At 40.4% G+C, this 20,263-nt stretch overlaps 1 protein-coding gene across 4 annotated transcripts in view; it reads left to right on the top strand.

The window, feature by feature from the left end:
* The window catches only part of ssbp4 (single stranded DNA binding protein 4), a 104,714-nt gene that overhangs the window by 15,081 nt on the left and 69,370 nt on the right, over window positions 1-20,263 (top strand). For all 4 annotated transcript variants that reach the window (XM_044129335.1, XM_044129337.1, XM_044129334.1 and 1 more), the window contains exons 2-4: window positions 434-506; window positions 5,047-5,108; window positions 16,516-16,600. In XM_044129335.1, coding sequence (XP_043985270.1) covers window positions 434-506; window positions 5,047-5,108; window positions 16,516-16,600 — 220 coding nt within the window. The remainder of the gene's footprint in view (window positions 1-433; window positions 507-5,046; window positions 5,109-16,515; window positions 16,601-20,263) is intronic.

The raw sequence follows: 20,263 nt of genomic DNA, 5'->3' as shown, positions 1-20,263 counted from the left end.
GAGTATCATGTCCGAGCTCATTCCTTCTCTCCCTTGTCCCGTGTTCCTCAGAGTGTCTACATCGTTTTGTTTTCAGTGTCTCGGCCTCGACAGCAGACATCCTGAAACCACAGGGATATGGCCAAGTGCCACCAAAGCTTTTTAGCTCTTCGCTGAAGAGCCTTACATCACACATTTACAACCTCGCCACAATGTATACGATGTTCGCACGGTAAAAGTCTTGTTTATCTCGGCTTCGTTTCACGTGATCAGTGAGGATTTGGTCCTGCTATTGGTTCAAAGGTTTTACCATCTTGTTTCATTGCTTATATCCTACAATATAAGTGTGAATCCTTCAATGATTTCTAAATTATAGAATGATGTCAAAAAAAACAAAAAACATTCTGATACCAAAAATGTGACAACCTGTTTTCCTCTCTTCTTTGTTTTTCAGGTTAGCTTTATACGTCTATGAGTATCTACTGCATGTTGGCGCACAGAAATCCGCACAGACCTTCCTGTCAGAGGTAAGATGTCCTCCTAATGAAGCTTCCTGTTTAAAAAGGATGAGTGTGATTCCCCTTCTATTGTACGACAACCAGTGGAATTTACATTGTAGGTCTTTCCGGGTTCAGCAATTATTCTATGAACCACAGCTGACCTTTCTTACAGCCAACAGTGGACTTTAACCAGTTTCTATGTTCAAAACAATACAAACATTGGTTGGTCTACTTAACATGATTAACCACCCCTCTATATTAGGTTCAATTTGGAATCATAAACTGTGTAATTAGATATATTATGAGGACATGTTGTTTGTGTTCTGTTTTGATGTTTGATAAGGGAAGCCCATGGCAGCCAAGTTAAACCTTGATTGTTTGAAGCCAATCCTAACAATTTGCTCAAGGTCTACTGGAGATATTAGCCTCTTATAATGCCTCTAGTTGGCAGAAGTTGTAAGGGCTCTAATGTGTTGCATCCTTTTCCTAATGGACATCCTTCCTGCTAATGGTTCCATGTTCGGGCTTTCTGCAGCTGAACACGTCTCTTGCATACAGGCTTTACTCAGCCCTGTGGAAGACGCTCACTTCTAGTGAAAGAAAAGGCAGGTCGACTTCTGGCCACTTTATTCCATGACATGTTTGTCTGTCACGTCGTCATGTTAGCTCAGGTCAGAGCGACATGGACGGTGTTGTAACTATTTGAGCTTATGATTATGAATAGATTTCATATAAATGTGTTGTCAAACATGTTTTATCTCCTGGTAAATTTATTGAATTTTAAGGAATTGGACAAAATGCATTAAAAATATATAATTAGCCAGTTCTTGTATCTGCACAAAAATAGATCAAACTAGCATTGATAGGCAGTAACACACTTCCATACCTATATGTGATGGGAATAGTAGAAATTGTCAACAAGTAGAAGTAGTGTTGTTTCAAAATACTTTTGCTCAAGTACAAGTAAAAAGTAGTTATTGATAAAAACAGTAACAAATTATTTGGTAAAATTACTTCTAGTAACTGGAAATAATGTAATCACATAGACATAAATATATATAAAATGTGCTTTTTGTTGATACATTTATTGATTGTAAGAATATAAAGAGTGATATAAAAACATCTTCATCCTATCTTCAAACTGTATGATGGCTTCACAAATCAGAAGCCATCATACAGTTTGAAAAAGCACAATGCAGCAGATGTTGTTTCTTTTTTATATATATATATATAGTGCAGCAGATGTTGGTAAAAGTACTTGCACCAGGCTCTGCTTAAGTGTGTACTTTAATATGCACCCTGTTCAGTAAATAAGAATTTAAAGTGAAAAGCTGGCAAATAAAGGCTTAACACAATCAGATAAATTTACTGCAGTTACTCTCAATAATATCAATATGTTATTGTTCTACAACAGTACAACAAGAATGTTGTGTAAAATGTTGCATTATTCTTTCATTTGTCTATCCCCTCTGACAAAACTTTCAAAAAGTATAAAATGGTTCAAATGTTTTGAGATTTTTGATTTAAAGAATAATAATTAAAAAAAAAAAACAGACAAAAAAATCTCCTTTGACCTCAACAACATTGTGAAGACCGCTGCCATTTCAAATTTGAAGCAAAAAATGGTTTTGATATTTTATATATATGCCTGTGTGTGCGTGGGTGTGTGTGTGTGTGTGTGTGTGTGAAAAACACAAATCTGAGTATGAGGGGGAGAGCAGCAGTGTGAGATAAAGCAGTTAGGCTGCAGAAAGCTTTGATAATTTCAGAGGCCTTGCGGGTGAATCTTCTCCCAGAGATTTAAGTTTTATCGTCGGGCTGCTGGAAAGGGGTGGAATTCAGGGTCGCAGGCAACCAGAGGCACACAAACACAGATCTGAATTAAAACTGCATATTCACACACAAATTCACATTGCGTCCCCATACACACATGGTATTCAAACTAAGTCTTTTGGATGGAGTTGTCTCAAATGCTGCTCTTTCTGTGAGTGCACAGCATGAGAATTCATCAGTGTCCATTTATTGAGACTGTTAAGGCTTTCTAAAATATTTCCAGTGTATTACCATTTGTTTGAAAAGGTTTGCAATGTTGTGTTATGACTACATGGACTTCTGGGCATTTTGGGGCTTTCTGGTAAGTTTTTAACTAAATACCCTCATTATACTATTGCATTTATCCCTTTTGTTTTAGTAGGATAGGAAGACGTTAGATCATATGGAAATACTACAAATGCATCACTTCACTATACTTTTGACTCTGTTGCATAAACAAATTGATTCTCACCTAAACCCGAGTGTTATATTTTTAGACATTTTGAGAAATCGGGCCTCATTCAGATGGTGGATAAACTAAAAACTAAACACGTGCACCACTGATACAGATTTAACACAAGCGCGACTCAAATATCCCGGGATTTATTCTATAACAACGTGCGTTCATGTGATGCTATATTCTCCAGATAACTTACTGACATCAGCACCTGAAAACGTAAAAGCATGAACTCCTCTTTTGATGAATTTGGGTAATATTGACTTGACAACTTGGGGGACTTTATACAACATTATAATTTTAAGTTATACTGTGAGACGTGATCAGACAGCAGAAGTAACATTCCCAATCCTGACACAGCTGAGAACTGCACCAATGATCTCCAATAAACATGGACTTTTCGGAACAACAGCAACACACTGATTGATTTTCAGAGACCAGTAAAGAAACCATTACAATATGGCACAGTGGTTAGAGTGGCCGTCCTGAGTTTGACTGCCGCATCTCTTTACTCCTCTTCTCTCTGCCTGTCAGATTACTTTCAAGTAAAAAGTCTTAAGTGCTGAAAAAAAAAAAAACATTAAAAACAGCACACCAGGTTTTTATTGTCCTTTTTTAATAGGAAACACTTTATTTTGGCGATGTTTTTTAAGCTGATTTAAAAAACAGTCTAGTCAAGAGATTTCTACTCTTGAATTTTTGGGACCATAAACAATCCCTGCTGTCTTAAGTTGGAGTGACATTATTGACACACTGACTCATTGACTGTAGCAATATTTGACCTTGTGGTGACACAGATATATAAAGTTGGCATACCTATGCTTAGATATGATCTGATGAATGGGCCACAATTGAGTTTTAATTTTATTTTCCCAGATTTACCAACTGCAGTAACGACTACTGATGCAAGCTGATTCAATAGGTGTGCACAGGTAGCAGGGTAACTAGCTTTACGTATCTTAGTAACAACTACAACAATGTTTTTCTGTTAGTGTTTTTACCTTGGATATCCATATCAATCATTGTAAATGCAGCTGGACGTGCAAGAATGGTTTAATGTTGTGAAACCTAAAGATATGTTAATGCTGTTGAAATCAATATTGTGCTTGAGATTGCTGCCATCCATCAGCAGAGACAGCATTGGTCTAGTTGATGCAGGCTGGTGGAGAGACATTGCTGACCGAGCCACCTGCTTCTTGTGCATCAAAATATGTAAAATGTGTAACTGTCCTCTCAAGTGCAGCTTCCCCTCCTGATACTTGAAGGAAGGTACTCATTCATCCAGAAAAGGAAATCACAACTTTGTGTCATTATACAAACTCACTTTGTATGAAGTGACAAGTGGGAGCCATCAGATGCCTGGCAAATTGCTATCGAAATGTTTGTATAACATGCTTTCATCAAGACTTTAAAGAAAAATTATACAGTGTGATACCCATGTGAGCAATCACAAATGTGTTTTTAATAGATTAGGGACTTTTATAGTTGCAGATAAACTTAAGGTCCCACACAGATACACCTGCTCATCTAATGAGCGCTCTATCAACCAGGCCTCTTCGGCCTTAATTAGCCTCTGTTCCTCCTCTAGCGGGAAGCGCACGCACTCACTCACGTTTATAGTATCCACACAATGTGCCGCCGGTCCCCGAGAGGACTTCACCGCACTCTGCTCTCCTGCACAGTGCAGCACTCAGCTCTTTAGCAGCATTAAATCAACAGGCCCACAACAACACGCCGCACATCACATCATTATAAGTGGCACTGGGGAAATCTGTAGGATAGACACTTTAATAGAAACCTGGGGCTTGTATCTGTTTTTTTCTTCTTTTTTTTTGATACAAAGCACATATAGAAAAAAAAAAAAATAGAGAAATCTCGGCCCTGTCATGCTGTCTTCACATGCTCTTAGACTGTATGTAGAGGCCCTGAATCTTTGCTGTGTGTGGAGCCACGTCAGTGGTCGGGTGTGCAGCAGGCAGTTGGTCGGCTATCTCTCATTGGATCTTATCTCGGAGTCCAGATACAGGCAGGAGCTTGGCTGGTTTTCTGAGGGCAGCGGAGAGCACTGCTGCTTCAAGACAGTCACACTGTCTTACCCACGAACTCTTCTGCTCTGCGCTATAGATCACTCCCTGGCCGATTATTTCTCCCAGAGTGTCGCTCTGTCAGCCTAAAGTTGGGAGGAACGTTAAGCAAAATGGTTACATTATGAATAAAACATGCTGCAGTGTCCAATTTTTCATTCTTCTCCTTTGTCTCTTGCCCTGAATGTTCTTTCTCTTTCCCTGTATCTCACAGATCCGATGGGAGAAGAACATCACACTTGGGGAACCGCCAGGATTTTTACACTCATGGTGGTGGTATGTGTCCATTCATCCTCTCGCTTTTGTTCCTTTGCTCGGCCACACACACGATTCGTTTTAAACATCTCATGTTTATGCCAAGGAGGTAATCTCAAAGGTTTGAATGAATGAGTGAAATGGAGGCAGTAATTGCAGGTACAGCAACTGCATCATCTCCTGATGTCCTGATTGACAACTGAGCTCCGTTATTTGGGGCTCTCTTCATGGCGTCTCTCTATGAAGTGTTCACAGTTCAGTTAATGTCAAAAATCCCTGACACATCCTCCAATCACTGTGGTTGTTGTGACTGAACCCCACTAACTCCCCAGCCCCTCCTGTGAATGTGGCACAGAGACCACATTTTACACTACGGCACACTTGTAATGATAAACGTTAACTGAATAGCTTTAGCTATAAATTCACATTACAACGACTACTAACACTAACTCTTAGCAAAACTCAAAAACAGGAAGTTTATGAGTCATCTCCTGTGACTGTCTAAGGTTTAAGAGGACAGAGAAGAGACAAAAACAAAACACAGATGTACTAAGACAGGAGTTATAAAAGCTAAATATACACAGATCTAATGGAAATATAAGCTATTCTAATAGTTCAGTCCAGAGAGAAATGAAATGCAGTGAAACACTGAAGAGGTGTTTCACTGCAGACAAAAAGCCTACACTGCAAAAACACAAATCATAGCAAGTATTCTGGTCTAGTTTCTAGTTCAAATATCTTAGTACACTTGAAATAAAACAGAACAAACTTACAAGAAACGTTTAAGAAAGATGTAGTAACTCATTTTAAGTCAATAATTTCTTAATATTGATGAAAAAGCACTGATTCCACTGGGAGATTATTTCACTTACAGCATGGAAAAAATGACTTGTTACAAGTGAAACAATTAGAACTTTTTATATATGAACTATAGACTTAGAAGAAGTTCTTATATCTTAAATAAAAGTTACTTTTAGATTAGTTTTGTCTTATTTCAAGTGTATTTAAATATTTGCACTAGAAACTAGACAAAAATACTTGATAAGATTTGGTGTCTTTTGCAGTGTACACTGAGTTTATTTATTTAGGGAGCGCAAGGGTAGAAAATGATTTGTCACTGGTCCTATAGAAGGAAAAAAAAAACAAGCAATAGGTCTGCTGTGTCTTCTATTAATAGAAAATACGGACAAAAATGACCCTCATAATTCAAAGACAATTCACCAATCGAGTGTAACAGAAGAAAACAGAGTGTGGAAAAGTGGTCAGCATTTTGTTGAGCAGTCTAAGCAAGGTACAAACAAAGACAGGCGAGAACTCCTTTAAACTCATCAAAAGGAAAAGTTTCAAGCCTCGTCTTAAAAAGGGCGGCTGCTTTACAGACAGGAACTAGTAGGCGATTCCAAAAAAGAGAGGAGTCTGATCAGCCTCTTACTCTACTTTTGGAAAAAAGTTTTTTTTCTTTCATCAACAATAGAGTAATATTAAACTGAGTCTTCTATTGGCTTTCCTTCCTGCTTTCACTCAAATGCAGACTCTAATCTTCCGGCAACAACTCACGTCCCATGGGATTTCAGTTCGACTTTCTTTTCATTCAAATTTAAAGTGACATGATTCTAGCAATTAGTGCACATCATTTGTATAAATACGGTTTACATGTCTGATTCCCGAACTCTAGAGTACAGCTTTTTAGAAGTGCTATTTGTTACTTTCTTTCTTACAAATGAGAATAGAGGACACGTATAGGAGAGTGGAAATGTTTAAGAATCATCTGATGATGTGGAGCGCATGTGAATAGTTGGTTTCTCAAAATAGTCAGGACTAACCCTTTATGGATCTCTAATGGATTTAAAGTCGTTTTCTTATCATTATATTCACTCTTTATGCAGGAAATCACTCAAACTACTGTCACAAAATGTAAAACGAGTACATCTTTTGGTTTTTGACTGTCAGCCTAAATTTTCTTTTATGAAAAAACTCCCAAAACCCCTGTGTCCAATCCTCTGTGATTGCTCTGACTGCTGACCATGTTAGGGAGGAGGGGGGGTTGCATGAGCGGGTTAGTCAGCCGAAGCCTGCTGTTGTTTGCAGAAGGTTTTCATGCACCTGTCCCTGTCACTGTGTATTGGCCTCATGGCTGGAAAACCTCTGCTCCCATCATCAGAACTTACAGACTTCAACCTTAAGCTCTGTGTCATAAAACAAAGCCTCTGATGTGTGTTTATGTCTTTTCTGACTCTTCAAATAAGTCAGTGGAATCATTTAATGCTGCACAAATGGAGGAATGTGTTTTTCTGTCAGCCTGGAAGAGCTGTCTCAATGGACTTAGAGACTGACACAAATTCTCATCATGAGTGGGAGAAAAAAAATGCACCAGACAGAAATTTTGTTGTGAATTCTTGGTCTTTATAAAAGCTTTGACAATAACAACAAATACGGCTAAATGCGTCGAATTTAGCCAATTCCAACAAAGCATGACTGCGGAATTAACGTCTTAAACTGTTATTAGCATCTTATATTAGCGATAAGCGCATTTCCATTAGTACAGCTGTAGATTTTCTGTGTCTTACATAGATTGTGTGGATTCTTACATTAACTCTGATATGGAAAGTTCAAAATGGTCAATTTCAGTTCAACTTTCTCTGTTATCTGCTGAAAGATTTGCTCTCGCTCACTCTCTTGCAGTCTGAATGAACTGCAGAAATTATACGACCCAGATAAATATACATGTCTGTTTTACTTTTTGAAGCAAAACTTCTCCTTTTTGATTTGAGAGTCATTGCAATTCACCCTTTTTACCTCTTTAATTTATACTTCGGTGTATGTGTGTGCATGTTTTTTTGTGTTGCCCTGTGACGGAGCGTTGACCTGTCCAGGGTCAGACATTCACACAGATGCGTGGGTGTAAACAATGGCTTGAAAAATATTTGGTGTTTATTGCAATAATAATCACCACACATGTGCTCAAAGAACTTTTTGGGAACAAGAAAAAGTGAACATACTATAGGTTGATGATATGGACCAGTGGTTGCCTTTGCACCAGGATAGTTTATACTACCAGAATAAAACTATTATTTTTCTCTTTGCAGCATTCATCAACATCAAATAAAAAAAACTTGGAGAGAGTTTAAAATCTGTATTTTCAGTTTGACATCAACACTCCAGCTTATCTTGTTACATGGCTTTGTTAGTGTTGCACAGTCTGATCATATTTGTGTGATCAGAGACCTTAAACAGGAAATACATCTCTTTAATAAATTACATAATTTAACTTTGGGTCTCCTTTACTTACAGTATGAAAACACATTTCTGATCAATCAGAGTTGATCAGGCTGAAAATTGTCCAGCTCCAGTCAACAGATGATTTCTGAGAGCAAAACAGAGAGTAGAAAATGTATCTGTCAGATTGAAAGATAAGTTTTTGGCAGAGAGAGGAGAAAGCAGGCAGGACAGAAAAAGGAACAGGAACTGGAGCAGACAAAGAATCCGGCTGGCAGCGAGGCAGGCAGGTTGGATCCTTAGCCAGGCAGCACGAGAGCCGAGGAGAGGGGATAAGAGCTTTGACAGGGTTCGCTTTGTTTGTCATTCATGCTATTCCGCTCATCCCCAAAGCCCCCCGGCCAACCCTGTGTAATAAACCCGGACATGCGGCTTCATTCATTCATCCTCTCCTGCCCCCGTGTGTGTTGTGATTGTGCAGCCTGTTGACACGGCTCATAATGGCCCTTAAAGAGCCTGGCTTCTCTCAGTCTGACAGCCACCAGTCATACTGACGGAGTGACATTCGCAAACACACAGTGCAGCATTAGTTTGCTCTCTACTTTGCTGCAGCCAGCGAGAGGGCGTCCGTGTGTATGCGTGCGTGTGGCTGTGGGAAAGTGGGAAGCAGAAAGGAAAACCAAGCACTCTTGAGTGTGTGTCGTAACTGTACTGATGTATTTCATTGGTGTTGGGAGATGACACTGGCCTGCGAGTGGAGGGAGATGATTATCTGGGCTATGGAGGGCACTCTTCAGTGCAGTGTGACCTAGCTGAGGGGCGTCTGTCTGGGCCAGGGAGCACGTGGACCAGACTCCATCCTGGCTGTGCGTGGAGTCTGGGGAGCGGAGGGGTCGGCTGCTTGAGGAGGACAGGAGGCGGAGCCCCCGTTTCCACCTTTGTGCCACCCAGCTCACCCCCCTCCAACCTCCAGCATCCCTCAAAACAAAAGCTCCAGATGGCAGAAAAGCCACCAACCTCCCTCATCCCTCACCCACCGCTCCTCCTCCCTCAACCTTTGTCTGAAGGCCCGTCCCTTTGTTTGCGGAAGAGAGAGACCCCCGAACGGATTAACTCTTTGCATTCCAGCCTCTTTTGTGTTAAACAGCCAAAGCTAAGACCCCGACCCCACCATCACCTCGGCCCCACCCCCACTGTCTCCTCTTGAGCTCCTTGGTGTGCCTTTTCGATTTTTTCTTTTCTGAATCACTGTTTCCTGTAGGACGGTAAAGGTGGGTGGATGTAAAGGGGTTGGCAGGGGGAGGGGGGTCCAACAAGAGATAAAAAAGTGGAGAGACCTTGGGAGAGGGGGTGCTGGTGGGGGTCACTCATCCACATCTGTTGTTATGGGTGGAGGGATAAAGAAAGGGCTCAGTGAAGGCTGCAGGTGTTGATTGTGTCATTAGCCGCCTCTCTATTGGCCGATGCTAGTTGTCTCCTTTTTTATCCCAGAATCGATCGCTTTAACCAGTTTTCACTGGATGGCCTCTGAGTCTTCAGCACCCTTCCCCCTGACCCTCTGACCCCCGCCCCCGTAAACACTCACACCTTCACCATAAACCACAGGCCAACAACATTATGTAGATATCTCACTTTGATGGCCTCTAGCAGGAATTCCTACATCTGAGGATCAGAGACAGCAGAAAGCATTCTTTACTTCCAGAAGAATTCGACTCCATCACTTCCTCCTTGACTAATTTATGACCTTATACTTCTTAGTTTCATGTGTTTTGTTGTCAAGACTCTTAATAGAAGCAATTTTAATAATTGTAATTCCATCTCAGATCAGCACTGACTGGTCTAGCTTCACAACGTTCCAGTAATATCTTCTTATTAAGTCCAATTATCCAGAAAATATCTTGATCTTTTTTTTTTTCTTGAGAAGCTAAAGGTACAAATAGTTTAACATTTTGTACAATTCTATGAAAAAAAAAGAATTGTTTCTTTATAGATTTTTGTTTGTACTTATATTTCTTGGGTAAATCTCAGACGGAGAACCTGAATGATATATATAAAAAAACTGTTTTTAAATTATTATTTAAGTCATTAAAGGAAAAAAAATTTGCCAAACAAATATAGTCGCAAATTCCCCACATTGTTAAATGTAATTAACCAGATCTATGGGTTTAGTTTCAGCAGCCAGACCCAGCTGTGTCCAATCTAACATGAAACCAAGAAAGCATTTCTGTTAAAGATCATCACACATCTACAGTCAAACATGGCAGTGTGTTGGTCTGGGCCTCCATTCTGGCTTCAGGTCTGTTAATTATAATCTCTACAAGAAAATTCTCAATAACATTTTGCAGTCATTAATCTATTGGCTTAAACCTCTTCTCCAGACAGCACAAATATAAACAAAAAAAAAAAAATTAAATAATAGACTCATCCTTGCCAGAATTGTAAAACACCAGATTCATATGAATTTATTTGTCACAAACACTTTCACAAAAATTTTTTTGTGATAAATGCTGTTTTACAAATTGAGTTAAACCCAATTCTTTGTGCAATTATAATATTGTGTTCTTGGACCTCATTGCATACTTGGACACTCAACAATGTTCTCAAAGGGACTGTCGAGGAGATAGAATAAATGTAAATTAACAATAAAAACAGAGGTGGATAAAGAATCAGGGTGACTTTATGATTTCAAATATTAAAAAGTTAAAAAAAAAACATTACAAAATAAGAGACACAAGAAATGATTGGATTGGCACACTACTGTGAAGATTTTTGACAGGTTTCAAAAGTCTTAGGTTTGGGGGGTTAAACCTTCAATTTGAGCAAAATCTTTTGTCAAACTTTCCTGAAATCTTTACAGCTTCCTAACGTTGGGGTCAAAGTTCTGCAAATAAAGACTCTGGGTGAATATATATGGAAGCTTGTCTTTGGGTGGTGTAGATTTCATCTTGATTAAATGTTGATTTATACTAAAATAATAAAAAGGAAGCTGACAATGTCATGTTCTACATGTAACAAGGTATGTCTAAGCTCACTTTGACCGATCTTACAGCAGCGATCCTTTATTAGTGCTAATTCAATTCAATTATACCATAAATAGCCTGAAGCGTGACCTTTTGTGTCTGTTTTTATAAACTGCTTCCACAATAATTAGCTCTTTTGTAATATTTGTCTGAGAGCTGCACAAAACCACAAATCCACCAACGTTTGTTTGTTCATTTTGAGCCAGTGGTTCTCTTGAATGATGTAATTTGCTGATTTTATTATCCACAATGTAATGGTAGTTCCCCATAGTTTCATGTTACAGTATTGTTATTGCTTCCACCTGCTTGATGAATGCATATTATATACTGGCAGGAGAGTGTCTGCTGTTCAGGGCTGCAAGAAAAATTGGAGAGGTTGTGTTTCTCCACCTCCTGGCTTTGATTCTAACATTTCTGTCCCATTAAGAAGAGTCTGTTCTGATAAGATGAGCTCCGTTGGCTCTGTGTAATTTTATTTCACTGTTTCTTCCATTCATGCTCTGCCTGCCTCCTTATCTCCATCTGTCTCCACCTTCCTCTTAATGTCTGTTTCTCTTTCTGCTGACTGACCAGCTGACACAGACGGGATTATCATATGGACTCGTCTGTTCGGCTTTCCCTCTCTATCTTTGTTTGTTCTACGTATTATAATGGGGGGGAAAAAAGCGCACTGTTACCGCTGGCTTTGACAGGCCGCAGTTAATTACAAATAATTATCGTCATGGCATTTCATTTGAGTAATTGTCTTCTCCTGGATGCACGGACGCTAATCCCCTTCCTCCTCTGTCCTCGAAGCAAAGTGCACATGTGTGTGTTTGTGTGTGTGCACTCGCGAAGCTATCTTATACTCACTTTTCATCTAAATAAAGGAGCTGGATTCAAATCTCTCCTGTAGCACTTCAAAGTAAAGAGGAGTTAAACTTTCCAACCTCGGAGCAGAGATGTGTGCCTCAAACACCAGTTACTTCCCTTAAGACCATAAAGAGCTTCCCATGATGAGATGATTAGATTGAGATGATTAGATAATTGGATAGAAATGTTGCTGTTACAAGGGTGTGTAGGAGTATCAGATTTCTTGTTGATTGCTTGTGCTAATTAACTGTGAATGTTGACTTCCCTGATAATTTCTACAGATTAGTGTCTCTTTAAAAGGATGTGACAACAACTTTGACACAGGTTTTCCCTCCAAATTGTGCTGCGATTGTCAGGTTTTTGCTGAAAGGCTCCAGCCCCTTCATAGAGTACGATGTGCCTTGTAGAAGCATCAGTAACCCCCTTGTCTTGAATTTTAATGGGAGTTTAGGTGATGCGCCCACAAATACCAGATCCTAGTTGTGAAGTGGAGGGATAAGGATTTGTAGTTTTTAGTATTTATTTTTGAAAAATATACATTTGAAAAGTGTGGGATGCTCTCGGTCATTGCTTTCTGTGATTATATCTGCTAGTCTTTAGGGGTTTCTTCCACCAGTTTTACATCTGTAGAAACTGACATTGTCTTGATAAATCATCAGTTTTCAAGTTGTTGTTTTTTTCACATTTTCTATCAGGCTTAGTTAATTTTAATACTTGAATATTGTTTGATCAAAACCATTTGAACTATGGTCGTATGCTTGGTGTTGCTTTCCTGCCTGAATGTAATCCTGCAGGAAAATAACCTTATCTGTTCCAGCTACTGACAGAAATAATTTTTTTGACAAGGAGCTCCTTCAACAAGCATTCTCACGCAATTACAGAAATCGCTTGATAAATACATATTTTTGCAGTCTTTTTTGCAGGTTTACTTCCAGCGTTGTTTTCATCCCCTCCTATTTTACCTCCAGTTCTGATCAGCTTTCCCGTCCGTGTTGAGTCAGAGCATCCTCACAGCACGATGCTGCCACACCTATTTTTTCACTGTGACATCGATGTTTTACTACTCAACCTCCAGAAGCCGTTTTTTTCCCCCCAGCCGGTTCTGATGAACGTATGTACTGACGAACCAGAACACTGAACTCCCCCCCTGATCGGTTCTGGTCTGATGCAGCGGGCGAACGCCCCTTCGATGCCTTCTGTTCCTTCTTTCCAATAACACGGAAAGTAAAATTAGATGTTGCAGCTCATCAATCAATATTTCCTTGTAGTAGCTGTTCCTCTCTGCCATCGTTGCTTTGGATTGACCTTTTAGGTTTTTGGAGGTACAGACCAGAAAGTTTTGATCTCATCTCAATTTATTATGGCATTCTTCCAACAATGGCTTTTTTTTCTTTTGCAGATTTTTTTGGGCAGCAACTAATAGTTCTTGTTTTCAAATTCTTCCAGCTGAGCTGTGGATTTCTGCATCCCCGTTAGAGTTACCACAGACCTTTTTATGTTTCTTCCTTAGTCTGTTGGTAGAGGTGGATGGTCGTGTCTGCAAAGCTTCACTGAGCAGCTGGGTTTACACTGAGAGCACACAGTTTGACTCTATTGACTAATTAGAGCACTTCTAACGCCAATTGGTTGCGCTGGATTATTTGTTGGGGTATCACAGATCTGCAGTGATGCCGACGCAGCTCAGGTCAGCTGCAGTGAAGAAACAGCTTGAGGCAGTTCAACCAAAACACAAAGATCTTGATTTACCAGTTCATCTACGTTCCAAGGATCGTTAGATATTAATCATTGCGGAAAATACAGATTCCGGATGCATGAATGGATGGATGGATGGATGGATGGATGGATGGATGGATGGATGGATGGATGGATGGATGGATGGATGGATGGATGGATGGATGGATGGATGGATGGATGGATGGATGGATGGCCTCAAAGTAGAGGAGGCCGAAAATATATGCATTTTCTGATTCTTCATTTGAAACATTTTTTTAAAGGCCGCACTACTTTGCTTCCACTTTACAACTGTGCTACTTTTGTCCTGATCTATAAAACAAAATGCTGCTTAAATACATAAAGTTTGTGATTGTAATGTGACAAAAGAAAATATGAAAAGTTTAAGATGCATTAAAACTTTTGGATTCATCCTCACAGCCAGAACTTCCTCTCACCTGCCTCACTCCCCATTCCAGCGCTGCAGAAAAATGTCAACCTCAAAATAATATCAGAATAATGAAAGTCTCGGTTTGTACGTTTACTCTCATCCTAACAGTGATTCTTCCTCAGATTACGCTACAGAGACGTGGCGTGTATGAGATTTCCCTGCGAGGCGCAGAGGCACGCAGGTCAGCTGTTCAAATTGCAATATATTATCGACTTCACAGGGCAGGAGGTGTTAAATCACCTTACCCCCCCGCTGCACCACCGACCCGGTGGTGTCTTCCCCGTAACAAACTCTAACCCGAGTCACATTTCATTTCCCAGAAAGCCGATTGGATTTGTGATGGTCGCGCCTCCTTGCCGCAGCTCGTCTCCGACGGCGCAGCAATCTCTTTAACGCCGACCGATAGATATGATAATGTACGCTGACTTTATTGTGAAGTGACAGGAGAGCACACAATGCATGGTCTCTCTCTGTTCTTCAGCGCACCCCGTTGTCTAGAAAGTACTCCGATGCGCACTAAGCACCCAAGGGCAATGACTCTCTTCTAAAAGTTTAAATAATTTAATGACACATTTCAATTTGAGCTTTTTTTTTTTGAGATGTTGGTATGAGGTGCTACAGGGTTTAAATTGGATATTTATTCATGTTTTTCATTTTATCCCACCTTTTGTTTCACCTTTATCTTGTTGAAGCCCTCAGATAGTAAAAAAGAAATCAAAACAAAAAAAGGAAATTTTAAATCGGCTTCATTTTTGTTGAAAAATAGGGCAGAATGCGACTGAGCCACGTTCTGATAACTATGGGCAATTGATATCTTCTCTCTCGACAAATTTTATGGTGGCGCCTTTCCATCAACAAAAATAAGACAGCTAGCAGCTTATTTACACCTTTAAAAGACTGCAAAAATGTCCCCTCCTGAGATCTCCAAATGCATGGTCCACAAAATCAATACGGTGAGGAAGGAGATCTGCTTTATATGGACTGCCTTACCAAGTACTTAATTTCAGTGCAGTAATTAAGGGCCCATTTGGAGTGGGACCTTGTGGCCCCTGTTGCCCTGGAGGACTGGACCTGCTCTAGTTAAATTATATGAGGACGGCTGATTGGACAGTAAGTAACATAATCAGAGCTGATTGGTCAGTAACCTGCAGGTCGGCAGGGCAGGTTGAGAGGAGCATCTGGAGGTCCTTCATGCTAACAGCTCTTTGGAGATCACTCTAAGTTTCTGAAGTGGGAGGAAAGGGGGAACTCTAATGAGCTTTCTGAGATGTAAAACTCCAGATTTAATAAGTAAAACTTTTAAGATATGAACTAAAATGTACCTGTGGCTTTGAGCTTCATACACTGTTAAAGTGTGGAAGCAGGAGGGTTTAAGGTTTAAGGTGTTCTGCTTTTCAGAAGTATTTCAAAGATTACATTGTTACATATGACAGTATATGAAGCACAGTTTGTTACTATTGATGTTATTACCACGGTTACCAACAATTAATACCGCTGATATTGCTATTATTAATTCTGCTATCATCATGGAAACTATTAAGTACTATAAGAACTACAACTACTTCTGCTGACATTATTATTACTACTCCTAATGTAATTACTATTACTACTAATATTACAGATTACTATTAATGTAGCTATTATTTCTGCTACAATTATTATTTCTACTCAAATTGCTTTTGTTAAAACTAGTACTGCGGTTTTGACTATTGCTACTATTACTATCACTACTGATGCTGCATTATTACTATAATATGCCTGAAGCAGAAATTTTCAACACTTTTCTTGGTCTGAGTTGAGTTATTGTTCGTGTATTTCATATTTACAAGAGGCTAAAGGTAAATGCAGGTTATCTCTAAATCTTTATGAATTCATTTTCGTCACGGAAAAGACCTTAAGGATGCAAAAAGCTGTAAAGGTTTCTTGGTTTAATTTTGGTATGTGTTTCTATCTGAATTGTACAAAGTTCGACAAACTTAGGTTAAAAATAAAATCAATTCACAGGAATATTTGATCACTTGTTAACTTCGTTCCTGCTTGTGTATCACTTATGCAAATTTTTGCCGTCATCGATGTTTGTTTTATCCTTCCATGTGTTGTGCACAAGCCTGTCTGCACCAGATGCACGAATTGTTAGTAGATTTCTCACTGTTGTCGCTGTCTTGTCCCGTGTTCACAGTGTATTCTGGGATCTGTACTGCGCCGCCCCGGACCGGAGGGAGACATGCGAACATTCCAGCGAGGCCAAGGCTTTCCATGACTATGTGAGTGAACTCCACCAATACTGCTCCAGCATGGCACACACACATAAACACGCACTTACAGATCCAACATTTTCATACACGCGCATGCAGAGCGTGACCGTAATTGTTGTCATAATGCTGCTGCGGCTCCGTTTTTTTCGGACTGTGTTTATGCGATGCAGCTTTAATGCTGGATGGGACAGACTGCGAGGCAGATGGCTGAAATATTCTGCTTTTAAAAATGTATGACCCAAGAACACCAGCTTCATATTTTATGGAAAATCCCTTGGAGTCCCATCTTTGAATTTCTGCTACTTCACATATAGCCTGCCACAATCAATATGTTTTTCCCCTTTCCTGTTGTTACATCGGCTTAACTTTGTCGCTTAGCCGTTGACTGTTCTGACCCCTTTGGTCCCAGCCACTCTCTGCTTCCTGGGGTGAAAGGTCAGGATAATACCCGGCTGCTTATTGGTCCACTCATGGTCTCAGTAAAGTGGAAACACACAAAGCAGCAGGCTGACCACAGAATGGCACCAACACCAACACCCTCAGTCACAGTCACACACGATGAAGGAGACGCTGCCAGGCGGCGCTTGTTATGGCTACCGGGGTCTGACTTGGCGGTGGGAAAGGTCAGGGTCGGTGACCCTTCCTGACCCTCTCATCTTTTGAAAAGTTGCTCAGATTTTTCTTGAAATGCCTATTTTGATGTGTGTCTTTTGTGAATCTGTCAGAACCGTGATAAACGTTTGCAGCATGTTACCTGGCACATGTTTGATAAAGGATTACATGGGTGTGTGGATGCTGACTGAATGAGCCGCTGCATCAGCTGTAAGATTACCATCCTGTGAGGGCAGGAGTTAAACCTGGAATGGATTAAAGGTGCTATTCTTACCACACGCTCTTCATTCAGGCTGTTATAGCTCATAGCCATTCACCCATTCAGCTGAACTCTCTTGTGAGGTTTGACAGAAAAAAGTGCGAGCGCTTGTCGACTGAACAGATTACATTTGCTGCGCATGAACTATTCATATCTATGTGGGCACTAGTTGAGTGTATGTGTTTGCCTCCGTGCTTGTCTGCGCGTGTACATGTGTTGGACCACCATAAGATTAATTACATGGTTAATTAAACCTAGTAGTTAATTAAATCTAACAACTGTGTCTAATTAATCTAAATGCCATATAATTTCCTACACCTTTCTCCTGAGGTAGGCCAGCTGGATTCCTGCGTGTCAGCTCTTTAATGGCTACAGTTTGACAGCGCTGGTCAATATATGGCTTAATGTGTAGATCTGAGTTCTGCTGTTGTTCAGGGCCTTTAAATGTGCTGAAGTCCTTCGCTGCGTAAAATTAGCCAGCAGAGGACGAGATTTGAAACATGGAAAAATGTGTCAAATTAAAGTTTAGGGGGTTCCCTCACATCGGAGCTGAATTGTACCCTTTAAATGGAGAGTTCATTTCCACAGAAAGCTTATCTGAACTCTGCTGTGAACCGAACGAGCAAGCTCTTGCTGAAAATGCCGGAGCTTGGTTCAGTTACAGACGGATCGCTGATGCAGTTTGCTTATAGTCAGAAAGCAAAAAGAAAAGCAGGGAGGAAATGACATATAAAAAGTGATCTTAAAACATTTAAATGCTCACAATACCTGTCTCTGCTTCTGAGGAGGCCCAGCTGGACAGCATACTCTTTGGTTTTCTGCTGCCCTTTTCTTTCTGCTTTGCTGCATTTGTCTTTTATACACAGAGCCACATCACCTCTCTTGATGCTCGTACTGGGCAGCTTCTTGCAATAGCGCCCCAAATTCCCAGCTGTTGTAACTGCTTGACACAGAAGTGCTGTGTGAATGCACCTCAAATCAAATAATGGCAGGTTATTTATCCACTACTTATTTAGTGGAGATAACCATTTAGAAAGAAGAAATAAATAACGGCCCGAAAGAGAGTACATGTTGGTTCCTTTGGCTTTGAAAAAGAGAGACAGAACATTTTTACAGAATTGTAAAAATGATTTCAGATTTCAGATTTATTCGTATCCAAAACTGAGCAATTTATGTTGCAGCAAGTATAAAAACTAAAAGACAAAGTATCAAAGATGAATAAATAAGGAGCAACAAAAAAAAAATTCCAAAAGGACAGAACAGAAATAGTGACTAAGAGGTCCGATTGTATAGTTTTTTTGTTTTTTTAAGACTTGAAGTGTGGCTTGACCTCTGGCCTGGTTTCAAGTTCAGGATGTCAGACTTATCAAATGTTCAACATGGAGGGCTAATTTTATCTGCCAAAACTGTTAAACCTCTGTCTATGTGCTCGATGGTGCAGTTGTTAACACTTTTGCTTCACAGAAGGAAAGTCCAGGGTTTCTATCCTGGCGGATGGGGTTCTATGTGGAGTTTGCACGTTGGTTTGTGTTTTCTCTGGGTTGCCCGTTTCCTCCCACAACTCAAAACCAAACATTTTAGTTTAACTGACTTGCGTCTGACTCACCCACTGACCACTCACAGACTGAAACCAGCTTATTAAAACCTTGCAAGGATTAAATGGGTTTTGTGAATAAATAGACATCATAATTTCATCAACTGAGAAAACATGTTGAGTTTAAGATTAATTGTATAATGTACATCGCAAAGTAACCTTAAAAGAGGGGCTGGACATGTGATCAGAAAGAGTTAGGCAGTATTTCCTTTGGTTTTCAGCTGATTCTTGATGTTGAACTTAATCTGAAGTAAGATCCCAGAGGGTGTGGCAGAGTTCCCGCTGAAGGCTAAAAAGAGAAGGTGAAAGTGTGAGCGAGCTTTCATGCTTTTTGTAAGTGTGTGTCTGTGCGACAGAAAGAGACGGAGAGCGTGTCAGGGTCGCGGTGTGTGAATCCTCGGGGTAATGAGGGGGTCTGTCGGCCTCTGATTAACTTCAGCTCCCTGGTCCCCGCAGACAGACGGCCTGATCGAGTCTCCATCACGGCCCCTTGCTGATAACGGATCCCTCGTTCCCCTGAGTCTGCCCAGATTACAGAGTGAAAAACAACACGGCTCCCAGGAGCTGCACATGCGTCGCTCTGCGCGCCGCTCGACAAGGATGGCGAACGGAGAACATGTGAAGGACAGACCAGGACTCATCTTTTAGATGTAATCTGTTGTTTTCTCTGGGATATCTGCCTGAGATGACAATGAGAAAAATATAAGCAAAGTACTTTAAATTGAAATTTAGATCCCCAGCTCCCCTGGGCTAATTTTGTTGCCAGGAAACATAAAGCGAGTGCAACAGTCTTAGTTAGAGATCTGGATTCTCATGTCTCAGTTTGGCTTGATTTGGAGCCACATCTCAACGTCCATCACTGAGAGCAGTGGTGGAGACTTGATCCCAGACTCTTGAGTTTGGGGAGAGATACTGAAAAATAACATGCTAATCCCCAGATCTGGGAGACTGGTTGACAGCTAATCCAGGGGAGTGTGGTGGAATTGGATCTCTGGACGCAGTCCCAGATCTAGAGCCCTTTGCCTGTCTGGGTAGCTGGTGGGCTTCACCTGTAAATCGGGAATTTTCTGTTTATCACTTTACAGGTTGCATGTAAACACTCCCACATGCAGCAAGGCTTATGTGCATAACACAAACCCACACTCTTAAGCAAATGAATGCACACACTCAAACTGAGTGAGGTAGCATATGATAAAGAGCCTGAAGT

Source organism: Gambusia affinis, linkage group LG10 (genome assembly GCF_019740435.1).
Source record: "Gambusia affinis linkage group LG10, SWU_Gaff_1.0, whole genome shotgun sequence".
NCBI classification, from domain to species: domain Eukaryota; kingdom Metazoa; phylum Chordata; class Actinopteri; order Cyprinodontiformes; family Poeciliidae; genus Gambusia; species Gambusia affinis.
The sequence above is the reverse complement of the archived record's forward strand: the minus strand, read 5'-3'. Positions and strand labels throughout refer to the sequence as shown.